Source organism: Eptesicus fuscus, chromosome 6, assembly GCF_027574615.1.
Source record: "Eptesicus fuscus isolate TK198812 chromosome 6, DD_ASM_mEF_20220401, whole genome shotgun sequence".
Lineage (NCBI taxonomy): Eukaryota > Metazoa > Chordata > Mammalia > Chiroptera > Vespertilionidae > Eptesicus > Eptesicus fuscus.
Genome location: NC_072478.1, coordinates 87542915 through 87563109, shown reverse-complemented (window position 1 = coordinate 87563109; position 20195 = coordinate 87542915). Strand labels below are relative to the sequence as shown.

At 55.3% G+C, this 20195-nt stretch overlaps 1 protein-coding gene across 1 annotated transcript in view; it reads left to right on the top strand.

Moving 5' to 3' along the window:
• The window catches only part of CAMK2A (calcium/calmodulin dependent protein kinase II alpha), a 57891-nt gene that overhangs the window by 30409 nt on the left and 7287 nt on the right, over nt 1-20195 (top strand). The window contains exons 7-15 of the mRNA XM_008152210.3: nt 240-342; nt 1607-1690; nt 1825-1919; nt 2951-3073; nt 3640-3723; nt 5206-5248; nt 7709-7749; nt 12446-12478; nt 13456-13504. Of these exons, the coding sequence (XP_008150432.1) occupies nt 240-342; nt 1607-1690; nt 1825-1919; nt 2951-3073; nt 3640-3723; nt 5206-5248; nt 7709-7749; nt 12446-12478; nt 13456-13504 (655 nt within the window). The remainder of the gene's footprint in view (nt 1-239; nt 343-1606; nt 1691-1824; nt 1920-2950; nt 3074-3639; nt 3724-5205; nt 5249-7708; nt 7750-12445; nt 12479-13455; nt 13505-20195) is intronic.

Here is a 20195-nt window from a genome sequence, read left to right as displayed (position 1 = left end):
TGGCTGGTGGAGGAAGGTTCTTTCTGTTGCAGAAGACCTGCAGTGGGGTAGTCCTCTCTCTGGGGACTAAACTCAGGGTCCTGGGGTTGGAGCTGGAGGTGGGGGCAGCGTGCCTCTGGATTATCCAGCTGCTCCACCTGTAAGCCTAGGTAGGCCCCTGGAGATGAGGCTCTGGACCTGCTCACTGTCCTCTGGCCCTTTCCTCCCCACCTTTCCCTCTTCTCTCTGGACCTGGGAAGCCGGAGAATCTGCTGCTGGCCTCCAAGCTCAAGGGCGCTGCGGTGAAACTGGCAGACTTTGGCCTGGCCATAGAGGTGGAGGGGGAGCAGCAGGCATGGTTTGGTGAGTGGGGGCAGGGGGTGTTGGGGGTCAGCCTTGTGTTGATATGTTGGCCTCTAGGAACCTCCGCCTGAACAGGGGCAGGTTGGAGAAGGTGTTGGACCAGCCAGGGCTCAGGTAGCAGAGTGAGAGGTCCCTCCCCACGCAGCCTCTGGGTCAGTGGGTAGGGCTGGGCGCAGGGACATGGTTATCAATCAAACAGAACATAGCTTCTTCACATGCACATAGACCTACACTGCTGGCTGGAGGCTTCTATGGGTTTCCCCCACATCCCGAGTGCTGGAGATTATTATCCCGACATTACAGATGAGGAACAGAGGCTAAGAAACCTGGAAAAGGTCAAAGGTGATTAAAAGGGGCAGAGCAAGGTTTTAAGCTCAGATGATCCAGCATGCTCTGAGATTTGGGCATAATTGAGTCTTTCCCGCTGTCTGGGGACACGTTTTAGTGGGCAATATTGACCAGTGGTTAAGAGCCAGAGCGCTGGGTTCCAGTTCCGCCTCTGCTACATATGGGGTGTGTGATTGGGCCTCATTGCACCTCTCCCAGCCTGTTTTCTCATCTGTAAGATGGGGACAATAATAGAATGTTCCCCAGGGTTGTGTGAGGGTTAAATGTGATCAGGCATAGAAAGTGCTCAGCCCTGCTTAGCACACATACTCAATAAATAGGAACCATTCTTATGATCAATGTTGAAGTACTTGGGGTGTCCATTATTTCAATTGATCCTCCCAACAATGCTGGAAGGTATTTAAAATAGGAATCCCTAAGCCCTCATTTGACAGATGAGGAAAATGAAGCCTAAAAAGAGACCTCCCCAAGGGATTTGAGGGAAAAGCCAGCGTGAGGGACAGCCTCCTGCCATCCCAGGACCAGCTCCTCAAAGGGGTAGACGTGGGCCAGGGTTCATTCAGCTCAGCGTGGGGCTGACTGGCAAGGACATTTTGTCTTGAGTGCCACCAGGAATTGATTGGTAGTGGCTGCTGGGGGCGTTGCTAGAAGTTCATGGAGCTGAGTGGGGACCCCATGGGAAGGGCACTGGGGTTGATCAAAGACTTCTGCCGTAGGCTCTGGAGTGGGGGTGGTGCCCAGTGTACTTTGTACTTGTCCCCCCTGGTCTAGAGGCGTTGCTGGCCCCATCTGAGGGCAGGAGGTGCTTTTGCCATCTCCAGGGCAGCTCTCATCCCTCCTCCAGCAGGACCTTGCTTTGGTTTACTTATGTGCCACCCTCGGTGTGTGTCTGCCTGTCTGTGTGTCTGGGGAGCAGGGTTTGCCGGGACGCCTGGATACCTCTCCCCAGAAGTGCTGCGGAAGGACCCGTACGGGAAGCCCGTGGACCTGTGGGCCTGCGGTGAGTCCTTCCAAAGGCCCCTCTATCCCCCTGGCCACCGGCACCTCTGGTGCCCTCTCTCCTCTTTCCCATCACTGCCCTCCCCATTGCTTCTCCTCACAAGGGGCTGAAGTTCCTCCTGGCGCTCTCCCCAGGAGTCATCCTGTACATCCTGCTCGTGGGCTACCCCCCGTTCTGGGATGAGGACCAGCACCGCTTGTACCAGCAGATCAAAGCCGGCGCCTATGATGTGAGTCTCACTCTTCCCTCCAGCCTCCCTGCCATCCCCTGAGCCCCTTCCAGAGAAAGCCAATGGCCAGTGAGGTCAGGACCCGAGGATGCCCCCCTCTTGTCCTCCCAGTCCATCTAGGTCTCCTTGCCACTCTCTAGTTGTGGGTCAGAGGGTGAATGTCAGGTGGAGTCGAGGGCTGACTGAGGCCAGGCGATGAGCTGCCTGTGTCTAATGACCGGGGCCTCTAAGGGATGGGGTCTAGCCCATGGGGCTCCAGAAGGCAGAAGCAGCAGCAAAGTGAGGCAAGAGGTTGGGGCGGGGGGGGGAGTGGGAGCCGGGGCAGGTCCTAGAGCCAAGTTCTCTTTCTCTCTCTAGATAGAGATTAAGATAGATAGATAGATCTATATACACACAAATAATAATAGCTGACACTTATATAGCACTCTTCTAATGCTTTCTATATGTGATTATAGCTAGTCCTCACACCGATCTATGGCATAGGTACTGTTATTGTCTTCGTTTTACAGGTGAGGCACTGAGAGGTTCAATAACTGCTCAGCTCATATAGCTAAGAAATGGTAGAGCTGGGATTTGAACTCAGGCGGTCCAGCTCTAGTGTCTAAGCTTCTAACTACAAACTATACTGCTTTTTTTACATGGCTGGTTTCTATCAAGCTATGTGCCATATGTTTTCTACCATACTTAACCCTCACAGCACCTCTAGGTCACATGACTCGCCCAAGGTCACTCAGCCCAGGCAGCAGACTTGAACCCAGCCTCGTGATCCTGAAGTCTGGGCTCTCACCACAGGCCTGCTGCTTTCCAGATAAGGCACATCCTCAGAACAGCAGAGGGAGGCCCCCTTTTCCCATGCCCCTCGTTCTCATTTTTCCTGGGTCAGGGCACCCTGCCCCAACTCCTCCTGGTTATGGATGCCCAAGTGGATGGGCAGTAGGACCCCTGCCTGCTCCCCTGCCAGTCAGGGGCTGGGGGATCGCAGGGGTGGCCTGGGGTAGGCTGGGCAAACCTGGCCCCTCTGCCCCTTTCAGTTCCCATCACCAGAGTGGGACACCGTCACCCCAGAAGCCAAGGATCTCATCAATAAGATGTTGACCATCAACCCGTCCAAACGCATCACGGCAGCCGAGGCCCTCAAGCACCCCTGGATCTCGGTGAGCCTTCCTCATCAAGACCCTTCCCAGGACCCCTCCAGACCTCAGGGTTAAGGCCTTCACAGAGTCCTGTCCCTGTCCCTGGGGTGAGGGGCTTTATCCAAGAGACACTGACCCTGCTGTGGTTCCCAGGGGAAAGTGCAAATGGGAGGTGGCATCAGGACGGGGGTGTATTGGCATTGAATGTCTAGTGCACCAAATGCTAAGTACCTGAAATGTTTACAACATCCCCTAGAACAGTGGTCGGCAAACTGCGGCTCGCGAGCCACATGCGGCTCTTTGGCCCCTTGAGTGTGGCTCTTCCACAAAATACCACGGCCTGGGTGAGTCTATTTTGAAGAAGTGGCGTTAGAAGAAGTTTAAGTTTAAAAAATTTGGCCCTCAAAAGAAATTTCAATCGTTGTACTGTTGATATTTGGCTCTGTTGACTAGTGAGTTTGCCGACCACTGCCCTAGAACAAAGAATCATTCCCCCAAGATGCCAACCACAACCATAAGATGCCCTGCTGAGGGGCCCTTGGGTAGGTCTGCCTTCTACTCACGGACCTCTTCCCTACTCCCTCCAGCACCGGTCCACCGTGGCCTCCTGCATGCACAGACAGGAGACCGTGGACTGCCTGAAGAAGTTCAACGCCAGGAGAAAACTGAAGGTAACAGGTCCTCACCCTCCATGCCCCCAGACATGGGAGTAGCGTGGCCTGGGTCTCCACAGTGTCCAGGAGACCACTCACTGTTCTTTCCTTCACTGAGTCAACAAACGTTTATTGAACACCTGCTGTCTGGGCAGGGCGGTGAGCAGTGGAGACAGACACATAACCGGGACATGATGGGGCCGTGGTGAGTGCTGTGATTGCACGCCCCCCAGGCTGTGGGTGTACACAGCAGGGCCATGAGCCTGGTCTAGAAGGACCAGAGAAGGATCCAGGAAGCTGCCCTGGGCAAGTAGCATACAAGCTGAGGCCCCAAAGGAGAAGCAGGCATTCGCAGGGTAGCGTCAGAGTGGGCAGATGCTTCGGACAGAGAGAAAACCCTGTGGAAAAAGGGATCAAGAAGCGAGCTTGATCCCTTAGGGGGACTGCAGTGTTTCAGCAGAGGTTTCAGAAGTGACATGTGACTAGGCAGGAGGCCATGATGGGGGTGAGGCCCCAGCTGCCAAACACAGGTGAGGAATGGCCCAGAGACTTGGGTAGGGGTCCTGACCCCAAGGAAATTACATGGAGACCCAGGTGGGCCCTGAGCTGCGGCCTCTCAGCAGGTCCTGTGTGTTCACATGACAACTCCTGGCCTAGACCTTGCCAGGGAGCCCATGAGCAGGTAGGAAGAGCGACCGAGGGGTCCCCATCTGGTCGGAAGGAGAAGCCATCAGCACGCTGAGTGACAGATACTGAGGCCCTGGCTCATTGGGAACCTTCTCACCCACTGCTCCCAAGCTTGGCACGGCGGCTCAGGATGGGCACCTGGGCCAAGGGCGGCGGCCAGCATGATGCCGGGAAAACGGAGTATCCCCCCCAGCCCCTAGTGGGAGCTGTCACAGAAGAAGTCTCAAAGTGTCAGAATCAGGGGAAACACCGTGGGCTTCGGACTCAGAGAGTGTCCAAATCAGAGAGCGTCAGACTAGAAGGGCCACTGCCCCCCAGCCCCCTTGTCGACAGAAAGGGCTTTTCTGCATTAACCTTCCAGGGTCTCAAGCCCAGGGATGTGCTAGTACCTGAGTGAGGTGCTGAGTGCCCCGGGCGGAGGGTGGACACGGGAGGGGCCCTGGGGTGCAGGGTCTACTGTCCTTGCCCAGGCAGGACACCTCCTTGGCCTTCAGCAGCCCCCGGACAGGTGTCCCCGGGCCCATCCACCAGCTCTGGCCAGGCCGGTGGAACCTATTAATATCTGCGTCTAGAATGGCCCTGTCCCTGGAGCGGTGCCAGCTAAGGTTGAGTTCACCCTGATTTCTCCAGTGAGGTGGGGGTTGGTCCCTGGGCTGTGGCATGGGGGACTAATGAGGGGCAGAGGCTTTGGCTTTGTGTATGAGTGGAGCACCTGTCTCTCCTTCCCCGCTCATCATCCATGTCTCTGTCTCTCCTCTCCCCACTCACCTCTGGCTTCTCTCCCCACCACACCCTCTCCTCTCACCTGTGCAGGGAGCCATCCTCACCACGATGCTGGCCACCAGGAACTTCTCTGGTAGGTGGTAGGACCTCGAAGCCCCAAACACATCCTGCAGGAGGTGGGGACATTGCCATGTCGGATACCTGGGTACCCTCCGGCCCGGGGGCCTGGGAGAGCGGGGGCTGCAGAGGACCCCGTGACTGGGGGCTTTGCTCACGTGATGCAAACCTGCACCCAGAAGTGGAGAAGGGTCAGAGGTTGGCAAGCTACGGGCCCACGAGGAAGGGAAGGGTCAGAGGTTCAGTCTGTGTCCCCTGCCTCACAGGAGTGCTGGGGTTCTCAGACTGGGCCAGCCAGAGGGAAGGCCCCTCAAATGTGGGTCCAGGTCCAGGTGGGACTGAGCAGTATTCCTGTTCCCCGTGGTTACAGAGCCCAGTGGGGGCCATCGCCATCCCTGCTTTCTGAAGGAGGAAGCTGAAGCTGGGGGGGTGGGGATGGAGGGGGGAAGGAGACGTGGTAGGCCCAGATGGCATCGCTAGGGGGAGGCAGAGCCTGTGATCAGCGCAGGTTTGACCAACCTCAGTGCAAGTGCCCTTAGCCAGGGCAGGAGCCTTCGGCCTTGGCCAGAGCCAGTCTGGTTAGGGCAGGGAGTGCCCAATGACCTGTGGCATGTGGCCCCCGAAGAGAGAAGGGGAAGGGATTAGTGTCAGGGTTTAACAAGAGGCTCCCCCTGGCACACTGGAGAGTGCCAGGACCAGCGCTGCCAGAGGCTTCTCTCGGGGGAGCCCGGAGGCTGAGTGGGCAGCTGAGCAGATATGGCAAAGCTCACCCGAGGGGCCCTCTGCCTGGGGCTGGAGCCAGCCTGAGGCGGTGGCTGTGGTCACGTGGCTGGCCCCGCAGCAAGGGGCCGACTCTGGGCGGCTACAGCCCAGGCCTCGTGAGAGGGTCCCCCTGCCCATTTAACGAGCTGGGAGAATGAGACCCAGCGTGGGAAAACCTTGGAACTTCAGATCTGAGCTTTCGCCACTGCCTGAGCTGCCTTCCTATTCTCTCCCCAGACAAGGATCCTGCAACTCCTCAAACTGAAACATGAGCCACCCAGACAGAGTCTTTTTTTAACAACTGAAGTGCCCCTAGAGAACTCTAATCCAGAACTAAAAGATGGTGCCCCTGGGGTTACTTCCAATCTCTAGATGTGCTTGGGGAGGGGGTGGGGGGGGGCAGTGGTGTTTAAAAAAATTTTTAGAAAGTGTTTCCAGCACTTAAACATCAGGAGATTTCATGGAAAAGCCCAGATCTTTGTCTTCTCTTGAAAATAGAATATGTGGCCTCACAGACGCCCCCCCAGTCTTGCGATAGTGGCTGGAGCTGAGAGGGCCCCCTGGAGGCTGGAGGGGCAAGCACTCCCGGCCCCCCGCTCAGCCTGGTTCAGCCCACAAGGCCTGTGGGGGAGGGACAGCCATTCCTTTTGGCTTTGGATCCAGAGGTACCCACTTGCTTACAAGAGGGAAACTTTGGACGAGAGCCAGGTAGGGGTCATTGGAAATGTGAGGGTGATTGGGAAGCTGGACAGACCAGGAGCCCCATCCTTCAAAGCCTCTGGGGCTGCCACATCTTGTATGCCCCTTGTCGCCAGCTCACTCTGCAGGCCACCAGGGGAAGTGCAAGGGGCACCATTTATTGAGCATCTACTGCACAGAGGCCAAGCGCTGTGCCAAGTAAGCACTTTATAGACACCCCATCTCGTTTAACGCAAAGCATTTGCTTGAGGTCTGAGCAGCCGGATGTCAGGCTGGGCAAGGCTGGGCACGCGTGCCACTTCCTGGCTGATGCCCTCCCTTTCTCCATGGGCTCTGGCCAGGAGGTGAGGGGTAGGGGAAGGGGAATGACAGAAGTGGAGCCTCCCTGAGAGCTGTTGCTCTGCTTTTCCTGGCTACCGGGGGCAGAGCCAACCCCAGCCTGGAGCTCTGGAGTTTGAGGGTGGGGAGGCCTCCGCCAGGATGGGTGCTCTGGCAGGGTTGGGCCCCACAAGGGGGCATCTGCTTCTTGTCACTGGCAAAACACGGCTCGCAGCTGTCCAGCGTGAGTAGGCAGGGCTGACACATGACCTCTGCAGCAGCATGGGGCTAAAATTAGAGCAGGCCGGGTTGGGGAGGGCGCATCCTGCCCCGGCCGGGCAGCCGGGCCTCCGGGTTGGCCACACCAGCACGGGTGGTGACCGGGATCCAGAGGGAATCCCCGGGCTCAAACAGTAACTCACAGTCCTGGGACGCACTGGATACCTTCCTCAACCTCAACCCATGGGGCTGGGGGGTCACACTTGCGATCGCTGAGAACTGTGGGAGCCCAGGCCCACCTAGTGGGCCACTGGCAGTCCCAGGCTCCAGAGGAGGGAGGAGAAGCAGGAGGAGGTCTCCCCAGATCGCTGAGCCGGCTCCCTGCCCTCCGGCTGCCCGTGGATGCTGCTCTTCCTTGCACTCTGGGCCCTGGTGCCCTGCCTGGTGTTGGTAACCCTCTACCTTCTCTCCTCCATAGGAGGGAAGAGTGGAGGAAACAAGAAGAATGACGGTGTGAAGGTAAGCCCCCCGGGAGCCACCAGGGCCTGCCCTGGCAGCGTTTCCTTCAAGAAGGCCCGGCTTTCAGGCCTGGCGAAGACCCAGGCCCTGCTGGTGGTGTTCTGGGCAGATGTGGTCTCTCCGGCAGCCGGGCCATCCCCAGACCCAGAGACCTGGGCTTCGGTGCCCACCTCTCAGCAGGATCAGGGGAGGAAGCTGGGGAGGAAGCGGGGGAGGGGGAGGGTTGAAAGCTGGTGGGAGACGCAGATGGCCTGGGGTTGGAGTGGGCACAAGGAAAGGGGCGGTCAGAAGGAGGTTTCTGGGGTTTCTGGGGTTCTCTGGGGCGGGAGGACTGGTAAGCAGAGGGTACAAGGAAGGGATAGAGGAGTAACTTCCCTTTTCCCGAGTGTGGGCTGGCAGGAATGGATCCCTGACCCAATACACCCCAGTCCAAGAGGATGGACAGCAATTCCTCTCCACTTTGGGGTGCAGAGGTGCTCTCTCCCCGTGAAGACCTGCTTGTTCAATGCTAAGCATCCCCGCCTCCCCCAACCTAGGCCTGCCCTCTGTCCTCCTTCCCAGTCCTGAAGCCCGAGCTACTTCCACACACACACACACACACACACACACCCCTGACCCCGCTCCCCTCCTCTCTCTTCTCCCTCTGCTCTCTGGGGCCTGGTCCCACTCTCTGCAGCCCCCTCCTCCCTGCCACTGGCTCGCCTTGTGGGTTCTCCTTTCCTGAGACCCTGCCTTTCTCTGGGCTCAGAGCCCTGCCTGGCCAGGGCCCCAGGGCTGGGCTGTGCCCAGGACACTGGAAAGTGTGGGACGTTGTCCAAACACAGCCACCAGGTGGGCTGGTGGCTCCGTGGCTTCATCTGTAGTGGCATTTACAGTGTCAGGTCGCGGGCTTTGGTCTGTCACGGTTACATGGGAGGGATCCGGGCTGGCTCTCGGAGGCCAGGGTTCGGGCCTCCCCTCTGCTCTTAGCCCTCTGCAGGCTTGAGTTTTCCTGTAGGTACAATGGGCAGGTGGAAGGGTGTGGACTCCATGATTTCTAGGATTTCAGCTTTAAAAACATACCAGCAAACAAACCCGACAAAACCCTATCTCATCACTCTCCCTCTTGTCTTGGGTGCTTGAGGAATACCCAAGTATTTGGTTATCAGCTGAAGTCTGTGGTTTTCAAACTGAAGTCCTTGGAGCCCAAAGGTTCTGGGGAAGCACCTCCGGCAGCAGGTGGGGTGGGGTGAGATTAGAAGCGGCAAGCAGAGAAGGTTCTGGGCTTCCCATGCCCACTTCAGCCAGAACGGCTCCGTGTCACAGCCAGCACCGTGGTTGAGAGAGCCTGGGCGGGCTTAGCAGCCGCAGACCTTGGCTCGTTATTTGAATCCCCTGAGCCCGTGTTTCCTCGTTCAAGCAAAGAGGGTCAATGGGGTGTCCACCTCGCAGGGCTGTTTGTGAGGATGAGCCAAGATCACGTGTGTCGAGGGCTTAGCATGGGGCAGGGTGTGCGACACATGTTCATGAGGTGCCTGCCGGTGTTATTATCTTTTCTCTTTTATATATTGGACTTCTGGGTTAAGATTTGTCTTGAAAACAAAGTTTGCTCAAGAGAGTATTTGGTAATCCACAGACCTAAAGCCGACACAATTTCTAAAGTTGACATGCGCACATCCCGAGTCCTGCAGTGGAGCTCAGAATTGAGTTTTGGCTCACCTGCTGTTTGGCTTGCCATTTGAAAGGGTAATGGGGGGGGGGGGATGTACAAATGTGGGATGGCCGGTTTGGAGGCGCTGGAGCTCTCTCTGGCCCTGGTTGGTAGACACTGGGGCACGGGGTTCCCTGGGGAAAATTGTATTTGGGAGATATGGGGCAGAGGCCACAGGTGCTGGTGTGCTGTGGCCCAGGTCAGTGGAGGAGGAGGCGGCAGAGGGAGGGTTGTCCCGGTCTGCTTGGCTTGTGGTGTGGCCCTGGCAAAGGCTAACTCAGAGCCACTGCTGTGAGGTCAAGGCCTCCCTCAGGCAGGGTCTTGGGACAAAGCTCTGGTCTGGCTCTTCTCCGGCAAGGCCAGGAGGCGGAGCCTGAGGGCAAGGCCATGGCATAGTGGGGCTCTCGCTCACTAGTCACAGTGGGTGCAGCTGAGGAAAGTGCCCCTTCTTTCGGCAGCTACGACAGAGACTTCTCAGGGCGGCCTGGGTGGATGAACAGAAGCCCCAAGGCTATTCCTGGCCCGACTGTCTCTCTGTAGTGCAGCCTCCTTCCCCTCCTGGGGGTTGGCCGAGGGGGAAGTCCAGCTGGAAGACAAGTCACCCGGGGCCTCGCCCAGGATTCAGGGCCCCCTGCCTGCCATATGTCACTCCGGGGTCCAGTCATGTTTTCACCGTGAGTGAAACTGGCTCTAGTCCAGAAGCCAAGGGTTTGAATCTGGCCCCCGCCGTCCCTCCCTTGGGGACCAGGGTCATCGCTTCTGTCATCTGTGCAAAGGAAGAATGGCAGTGGCTGGCGAGCCTGGTAGAGTCATCCTGTGCTTCTTCAACTGACACACGTTCAGCCAAAGTGAGGAAATACAGATTCTTCCTACAACACTGTTCTAGAGACAAACCACCGATTCCATCCGGGGCTTTGCTGAGGAGGCAGGGATTGGTCCTGCCACTGGAGGACAGCGGGCCAGTCGGAGTTAGAGACATGGGACTGTACTGCACTGTAAGGGCTTTTAATGGCTTTTGAGGCTAATTTCGAACATACTTCTCATTTCCATCATCCTTGCTAACCTTAGAACCATGCTTTTTTCCAGGTGGTTCTAAGAGATGTGACTCTACTTTTGGTGAAAGACTCTTGTAAATTAAATGCTAACATGCCGGTCAGTGTGGGATTATTGTTAGTATCATCATTTGTGACTCAGGGAAACTGAGTCTTCCTATTATCAAGAAGCGATGCCCCCCGCCCCCAACCACCCCAAGGTCTCCACTGCTATGAGAAGGGGCCGCCTGCTCCCACTCTCAGTCCCACTCACTGCCCCTGTTGGTGTCCCATCCGTGCCGTTGTGACTTCTCTCTCCCATGTCCCATCCTGTCACTGTACGTCCGAATCTGATGCAGTCTCTGCTCTGTGTTCCCTCCTCGTGTCCTGCCTGGAACCTCCTGGCCCCCCGGGCCAGTCCTCAGGTTTCTGCTGTCAGCCAAGCTGAGCGGGCCTGTCCCCTCCTACAAACATTGTGCCTGGCTTGGCTCCATCCAGGAGTGAGGCTGACTCTAGGAGAAGAGGAGAGGAGAGGAGAGGAGAGGAGAGGAGAGGAGAGGAGAGGAGAGGAGAGGAGAGGAGAGGAGAGGAGAGGAGAGGAGAGGAGAGGAGAGGAGAGGAGAGGAGAGGGCTGTCTGAAGGCTGCTGGCTTTGGAAGTCACACTGTCCGGCCCAGCTGGAGCAGGTGCAGGGGCTGTGCCCGGTGAGCCACCCCTGCCATGTCTGCAGAGGCCCTGGAGAGAGAGCACAGGATCTCAGCCCAGAATTAGACCTGAAGACCCTCAGAATGTTGTGCTTCTCCCTGGTGGACCCACCCTAAGGGCATCTCCAATCCCTCCTCTGCTCTCCCTCCCACCCCCCTGCAGTGCAGCAAGGAGAGCAGCCTCCTGGCCTCAGATGTGAATGGTTTGGGAAGGATAAACCTTTGAAGAGCGGCCTGGCTGTGGGTGCCTGAGGCCTGGACAGAGGAGAGAGCAGCACTCAGGGGTTCTGGCCTCTGCTCTGCTAGCGGCAGCTGAGAGACCTCGGGCAGATCACTGCCCATCTTTGGGCCCCAGTTTCTCATCTGTGCAATTCAAGTGTCAGTCTTGAGCTGCAACCCTCTTTATGAGTCTTTAAGACTCTTGGCTTAGAGCTGAGAGAAGAAGAAGATAATCCACCTTTGTCCTTTCTCTTTCCTTCCCTTGGTTCCGCAGCCAGTAATACAGGGAAAGCTACAAACTCCCCCAAAGCTAGAGTAGGCTGAATGGCAGGGCCCGACGGCTCAAATTCTGGGCTCTGCTGTATGTCTGGCTGTGCCTTGGGTTCTCTCTCAGCATAAAGGAGTTGGCTAGGCCAGGCACTGGGAAGCTGCGAACACAAGCGGAAGTTCAAAGGCCATTTAGAGGACTGGTTCCCGCACTTGGCCCTGCTCTGGAATCTCCTGGAGATACTGTTTTAAACGGAGATCCCTAGGCCCCACCCTAGACTGAGTTCCCAGACTCCTCGAAGGGGCCTGGTTATTTGTGACTAGGACACTTGGGGTCCTTTCAGCAGGGATGCATGGGAGTCTAGGAGGAGAGATTGGGCCTCACCCCCAGACCCGAGCACCCCTTTGTCCTTCAAGAGCTTTGGATTCTGGAGGCCTTAGGCAACTGGCATCCGAGACCCAGGGTTGACTTCCCCCAGCAGAGCTTGGCGTAGAGGGAGCCCTGGTCCAGGGGAGGCTTGACCTGGAGCTTGGTGATTAGACTGTGAGACCCAGCAGCTGTGCATGAGGCCCCAGAACTTCAGGCCGAGCGAGGACTGGTCCCACCAGGCCAGCTGTTGCTGGTGGCCCTGACGCCTTGCCCCCATGCCCTGCCGGCACAGGCCCACAGAGGATGATCCTGAGGCCCATCCTCCTTCCGAACCTCCCCTGTCGTCCATTCCTCTGCTCTCTGCCGTTTTCACGCTGTGTCTTTTCCTGTCCCATCTCTTCTCCTTGTTTTTCCAGAAAAGAAAGTCCAGTTCCAGCGTTCAGTTAATGGTGAGTGTCTGCCGTCTCCCAAACGCCGGTAAATGCTGGGCCTCGACCCCTCGCTCCTGCCTCCCTCCTGCAGGCTGCACGGGGAACCCGGGGCGGGGAGAGGGTGCTCAGGGCGTGCTTGGTACGTGTGCCTCGTGTGACAATATGTGTGTTGCGTGTGCGTGTTGTTGGCGTGTTTCTGTTGACACCTCCAACTCCATGGCCCAGACCAGCAGCCTGACAGTAGACCTGAGAACTCTGTTGGGTGTGAAGGTTGATTTGAACCCCATCCCACATCCAGCCCTTGGCTTCTCGCTTCTCCCCACCCTCTGCTCTGGAACTCATCTCAGGGCTTGGTTTGTGCCAGTTGTGCCGAAGGGTGGAGGGGCTTGGTTTGGCCAATGTAGTGGGCGCCGTAGAGGCCCTTCTTGAGCAAGGCTGTACAGGGCCTGCCGGTGGCAGAGGAGCCACCAGCCCTGCCTCTGTCTAAACGTTCCAGTGGTGGCGTGGTGGCCCATGTCCCTCTTCTTCTGATTCCAATGCTATCTCCCTCAGGTGTGTGGTTTTTCTCTCCCCGAAAAGCCCAGCTCTCTCACACTGGGCCTCCCGCTCTCTCTCTCTCTTCCTCTCCTGCCAATGTGTGTATTCCTTTCCCATTCTGTGGCCACCATGTGCCGCTCTGCCCCTCTACACTCCCTCTATGATCCCTCAAGCAGAAAGGGCCCAGGAACCCCTCCCAGCCCTTCCAGAAAGGCCAGGGTTCTCCTTGCATCCATCCCTCCATCCACGCCCCCACCACCAGCCACCTGCTTAGCTGGGCCCTTCCCCTCCGTAGGTTCAGAAGTCTGACAGGTTTTCAGGGGAGCATCCGGATGGCAGAGCCAATGAGGCTTACAGAAACCGGGCCGCAGCATCAGGCAGCCGGGGCAGCCCCCCACTGGCCGCGCCCCCTCCTGCTGGCCAGGCAGGCCTCAATGCCTCCCTGTTCTCTCTGGCAGGAATCTTCGGAGAGCACCAACACCACCATTGAGGACGAAGACACCAAAGGTAGGGGGGGGCCTTGCCTTTGGCGTCTGGGCCCCAAGGCCTCCTCAGGCCCCCTTCACTGACAGCCCCTGGTTTGAAAGGGCCCCAGTGCCAACCTTGTGTCCCGCTGCTCTGCACAGAACCTCACTTTGGTTCCTTCCAGACTGAGTACACTGTCCCCGGCGTGGGATACTCAGCCCACTCGTGGTACATAGCTGGACTTTTATTGTGGAGGTTATGCATGAACTTTCGTATGTGTTAGGAAAAATTAATGTAACACATTCATGTCATAAATGTATCACAGTGGTATGCATTTTCCTTTTGAAATAAGCATTTTTGAATTTTTTTAAGTGTGCTGATTTTTAAAACATGAAGTAATAATTGTAAGGAAAGGGAAAACAAAAATGCAGGATGTTCAGTTGTGTGGGAAGCATGGGAAACCCTGCCTAGGAGCAACCTGGAATGCAGGAGCGACTAGCAGTCCTCAGCCTCAGAGGGAGCAAGCCGCACATAATTGTGATCAGATAGTAAGAGAGGAAGTAATAAGGACCGTAATAGAAATAATGGCTGTGCTGTGGGCTAACCTGGAAGTGCTTTATGTTGACCTGAACTTCATCACAACCCTCTGGGGAGATTGTAATTAACCCCATGCATCCCACAGCCCCGGAAACAGAGGAGTCGAGTCAAGTGTCCCCAGACCCTATAGCTCACAAGGGTGGAGTCAGGATTTGAATCCAGGCAGTGTGACTCCAGGGCCTGGCTCGTAACCACCACGCTGGGGGCCTTGGTGTGTGGAAAGCATGCGTCTTCAGGCCAGGGGACACCAAATTGTTGGATGAGTTGGTGACATTCTGTGCTCTGTCTGCACCCAGCCCTCCTCATCCCCCTGGGACAGGGACACCAGAGAGCTCAGGGTTCCCACACTTGGGCACGTGTCAGAGACGCCTGGGAGCCTCTGAAATCTAGGAAGACACCGTTGACCCGGAGAGATCGCAGCTGGACCAGTTTAGAGATTTTTCAGTAGTTTAGATAATTTTCCTCTAAAAGAACATAATGATGGGGGAAAGAGCATTTTATTATGCAATAACTATTTTTGCACGATTGCAATTCAGGTTTTAAGACAGCTTTGATACAATAAATGCCATGACTACCTCTTGCCTCTGCCAGGATACCCTGGAAGATCAGCCCCACCTGTGTATGGCCCTCTCTGATCAGTCCCAGTTGTGGGGGCGCAGGTGGGGGGAGTCACTAACGCCATAGCCTGGCACTAGAGCAAATCCGTTTTCCATGATGGCACTAGTGCCAACCTTTAAACATACATGGTCTTGAAGAAGAATCCCTTGTTAGGGTCAAATCAGCATTCTAAGTCCCTCAAGTATAATTCTCCACCCACCCCTGGCCCTGCCCCTGTGGATTCCGATTCTATGGTTTTGCGTTGGGCTGAGACATGGTGTTTCTGTGACCGGCCCCATAGTTGAGGCTCACTGTCCTGATGGTAAGAGTGGGATTTTGAGGAGACTCGCTGTGGCCTCATAATTCTGGTCTCAGAGCAGTTAGGGACCATGGAGGCGAGCTAGCTCTGTGCTTCCTCCCTGGGGTCCATTTGCTGGTTGACCTTGGACAACTTACTCAACCTCTCTGAGCCTCAGTTTCCTTAACAATAAAGAGTTGATGATAATAGTTCCAACCTCAGAGGATGGCTGTGAAGATGAAATGAGAGGCTGCATACAAAGTGCTTACACGGTGTTTGGCACATGGAAATTGTTTAATAAATCTTACATTTTTTTTTGAAGCTAGAGCTTGTGGTTGACAGGAAGCCACATGCCATTTTTGGAACATCCATTTTACTGAAAGATTATTTTAAGGCAAATATTTATATATTAAACAGACAGAGAAATAGTTGGAAGAGAATGCAAAATTTGTGTGTGCTATAAATGTAAAATATGAGCTGCCAAAGACATTTTCCACCTGGGGGGATGGCTCTGGGGTGCATCCCCGAGGCCCCACATTTACAGCCATCCTTCTCTGCTTTAGAACCACACCATGGGAAGATTTGTGAAGCCTTGAATTTTATTTAGTTCTTCTAGTCCCCCCTTTGTTTACCCTTCTTTTTTACTTTTTAAAAAATGTTATTGATTTTAGAGAGGGAGGGAGGGAGAGAGAAAGAAACATCAATGTGAGAGAGAGATGTTGGTTGGTTGCCTCCCTGACAGAGGATCGAACCTGCAACGTAGGTATGTGCCCTGACCAGGAATCGAACCCGTGACCTTCCAGGGCACCCGGCAGTGCTCCATCCAACTGAGCAACACCAGCCAGGGCTAGGCCCCTTTACAGGAGGAAGTCTGAGCTCAAGGAGGAGGAAGGGCACATCGGGTTATTAATGGCAGAACGGGGAGCCGTTCCCTGCCTCATTCCCCCACATGCAGAAGGCCACGATGGGAGAGACACTGGCTCAGCCAGGAGCGTCTCCCGTGCTTGGCAGGAAAGAGGAGCCCTGTGCCTCCCACAGCTTCTCCAGGCCTCAGAGAAACTTTCCAGAGAACCATTTTCTGGTGTTGATCTGCTAAGTCTTCTTCCTAAGTGAGAATAGCAGCTGGTGGGGTGGATTCTGACCTACCATTAAAATTAATTAGAAATGTCATCCTCCAGGGAACATTTTCCCATGAGCAAAGGAAGGGACATTAATATTTCAGAGCACCTCGGGCCTCATGCACAGGCCTCTCCCCCTCCAAATTTCACTGGGCTCCGCCAGGCGTTCTCCCCACTCCCCTACCTCCTCCTGGTCAGCTCCATGAAATATTAATTTCCTCCACAGCCCCAAGAGCTGCCTCAGAATCTCAGCAGAGACATTCTGGGAAATATCAGCCAGGAATGCTGATCCCATCGCAGCCTTGGCATGCTGTGTGACCTTGAGGGAGTGCCTTAACCTCTCTGGGGCCTCAGCTTTTCCATCTCTGTGTGTGTGTGTGGGGGGGGGCGGGGGGCACTCCTGGACTGTCTGGGTGAATACCTGGCAGGTGGAAGTGCACAGCTTGCTCCTGAGCAGCTGCTGAATGAACCCCTCACACAGCAATGGGATTGCTGAGGGCATGAGAGGGGCCCAGAACCAGAGTGAATTTATCCAGATTTAAGGAACACTAGACTCCCAGATTTTTTTTTTATTTTTATTTTTTGTCCCAGAGAATGAAGCTAGGGAGATTCCTGCCCATTAGGCACTGACTGTTGGCACAATTGGTGTCCTGAGTGGCTGGAGGCAAAACCAAGTTAGGTGCTATCTCAGGCTACATTAATAGAGGTAGAGTGTCCAAAATGGGGAGGGGATAGGGAATGCTATTCCAGACTTGATATTGTGTAAAATCCAAGCCACACCTGGGATTATATGCTTACACGCAGTGAGGACTTCGAAGAGTAGATGGCCCGCTTGAGTCAGACCCTGCAAACCACATCCTGGAGGCCTTCAGCCCTGAGGAGGGAAGACTGGCAGGGGGAAAGGCATAAATCCAGGGAGCAGACAACTCAGTGCAGGGCCCTGGAAGGCAGAAAGGAACCAGAACTATAGCTAGGGGCTTCAGGGCAACAGATTTCAACTTGGAAGAAGAAGGAGGCTGGCACCCATGGTGAGAGCTGTCCCATAGGCAGCAGGCTGCCCAGTGGGCTGCGAGCCCCGAAATGAGTCCAAGACGAAAGCCTCACATCTGAGGCTGCTGGGAGGCAGGCTGAGGTTAGAGGCTATCCTCAGGAGGAACTTCCAATTCAGAGACGTGCACACGATAATAACCACAGGCCCGGCTGCTGTGGCTCGGTAGTTGAGCATCGACCGATGAACCGGGAGGTCACAGTTCAATTCCCGGTCAGGGCACATTCCTGGGTTGTGGGCTCGATCCCCAGTGGGGGGCGTGGAGGAGGCAGACAATCAATGATTCTCTCTCATCATTGATGTCCCAATCTCTCTCCCTCTCCCTTCCTCTCTGAAATCAATAAAAATATATATATTTTTTTTTAAAGATACTAACCACAGCTCTCATGTAGGGAGTGCCAGGTTCTGCTCTAAGTGCTTTACACATTGCATCATTATTGACATAAAGAAGTTGATATAAAGGGCTGGGAACAGTAGTTGGTTCCTAGTGAGGACCACATATGTATCAGCTATTTCTTTTGATATATTCTTCACTCACATAATCCTTAGAACAACCCTATGAGGTAAGTGCTATTGGTAGCTCCATGATACATATGGGGAAACTGAGGCACGGGGATGTCCCTTGCCCAAGGTCCCAGAGCCAGGATCCAAACGCAGGGAGTCTGGCTATAGACATCATGGCTTTGACCACTTTGCTAGCGTCTCTGAGATGGCCTGAGAAGCAGCGCACAGGGGACAGGGCATTAAGCACAAGCTCATGGGATGTCAAGCTGGAAGCATTCTTAAAATCCAGATGGAGGAGGCAAGGGAGGTGGCACTGGCCCCATGCCTGCCGTGAGCACACGGACTCGCTCTGGGTCATCACCTTGGTTCCGCGTGGGAGAGGCTGGGATGAGCTGTCTCCTGGCAGCGGTGTCTTTTTTCCATCCTCAGTCTCCAGCGTCTATGCAGGAGGGCAGAGTTGACCAGGAGGCCAGGCTCTTGGGCTCCCAGGACAGGCCACTAGGCGACTTGGACAATTCCAGGAAACAGGGCAAAAACAGCAGCCCTGGTTTGGTGCCATCCACTCATTCATTCATTCTTGCTGCCTCTGCCCCAACCCCAGGCAAGGCCCCAGAGTGACCTGGCAGAGCTCATGGTCTCGGATGGACTCATCCCCAGCCCTGGTGATTATTCAAAAACAATTTGTTGTTCACGGTGGTAACAGACATTGAAGATGAACATTGCTATATCTGCTGAGCACCCACCATGTGTCAAGAGCTGTGCTGGGGATGAGTTGTGGGGGAGAGTGTGATGGGCTTTGGAGCTGCAAACGCTGGGCAGTTGGTCCACGGTGCAGGCAATTTAACTTCTCTCACCTCCAGATTGCTTACCTGTGATGTGGAAGTGATAGCCACGTGAAGTTGTGCTGTGAGCTTTCAAGATCCTGCAGGTTGAGCACACAGCACAAGGCCTGGTGCGCTCATTTATTTAATAATGAGTTCCCCTGGGGGCAGGCCTGTTCTAGGCTCCTGGGAATCTAGCAGCCAAGGGCAGCCACAGCCCAGCCTCCATGGAACTTGTATTCGAGTTGGGGGATAGACGGCATACAGGCTCCGAGCGTCAGGAAACATGGTGGGGTGCCGGGGCCCTGTGGAAAGGTCCTGGGCTGGGAGCCAGACTCTGCACCTTGTCTGCTCCATGTCCCTGGGCAAGTCACCACCCCTCCTGGGCCTCCGTTTCCCCAGTAGTGTGATAAGAAGGCTGAGTCCCAGTCTCCAGGGGTTCCTCCAGCCTGGCTGTTCTATGACTCTGTGTCCTCTGGGTCTGAGGTGAGCTCCTGGTGTGAGATGGGGTGGGGTGACTTGGGCAGTGATGAGGAAAAGGGCAGGGACAGCCTCAGCCAGCATGGTCTCTCTCTCTCTCTCTCTCTCTCTCTCTCTCTCTCTCTCTCTCTCTCTCTCTCTCTCTCTCTCACATTCCAAACTGAGAAATGGGCTGCGTGTCCATCTTCCTCACCTGAAGCTGCTCCATAAGCCAATGAACTGACCGGATTTGGAGCTGAGCTTGAACCTGGGGGAGGAAGGGAGGAGAGGAGGGGAGAAGGAGGGCGTACCCTCGGGAAACCATGTGAAGCTTCTGGTAGAACTGTCCTTCTGGGACCAAGAGACCTGGCCTCAGAGTCCTTCATTACTGAGGCTTAGTGTCCTCAGGTGTAGCTGAGGGAAACTGGCCCCGCCCAGCTCCCAGGGTGTCTGTGAGGCGCAGATGTGGCAATCATGTGGGAGGATGCAGGACATGGTACCTACACCGTGTACCGACTGTGTGCCAGGCTTCGGTTCGAGTGCTTCGTGCTCATCTCCTCATCCCAGCTTCATGCCAAGGAGGGGAGCACTACCATCTCATCGGACAGACCAGGGACCCGCCTTGTGGCCCACAGTCGCACACCTTGTAAGGGCCTTGGTTGGAATTTATTTATTTTCTTTTTTTAAAGAGTACAGCCTAGAATGAAAGGTCCTTCTACATATAATTGCTCCCAAGCTTTTTTTTTTTTTTTTTTTCCCTTTATCAATTTTTGGAGAGAGAGGAAGGGAGAAGGAGAGAGAGCGAAACATCGATTGGCGGCCTCCCTCACACACCCGACCGGGGATCGAGCCCAGAACCCGTGCATGTGCCCTGACAGGGAATCGAACGGGCAACCTTTCAGTGCACGGGACAATGCCCAATCAGCTGACCCACACTGGCCAGGGCCTGGGTTGGAATTTAGACGAAGCCTGTCTGGTACTGAAGCCTGGGTTCTTTCCACGATACTTTGGCACTGGATGAATGAGAGGTGATGTTGTCCCCATTTTACAGCTGGGAAAACTGGAGCTCAGAAATCACACATATAAGAAAAGTGACGTCTAACCCTCTACCAGAAAGACAGCAGCTGTTTGTATTGTTTCGGTCGTGGCAGGGGAGGCCAGGTCCCAGCCACTGGGAATCATTATGCCTAGAAATTTCTGGAAAGCTCAGAGCCTGATTCCTACAGGCACCCAAATGGAGCATAAAGCTCCCCATAGCTAAGGGGTGAATAAGCCCTGAGACCTTTGTTAG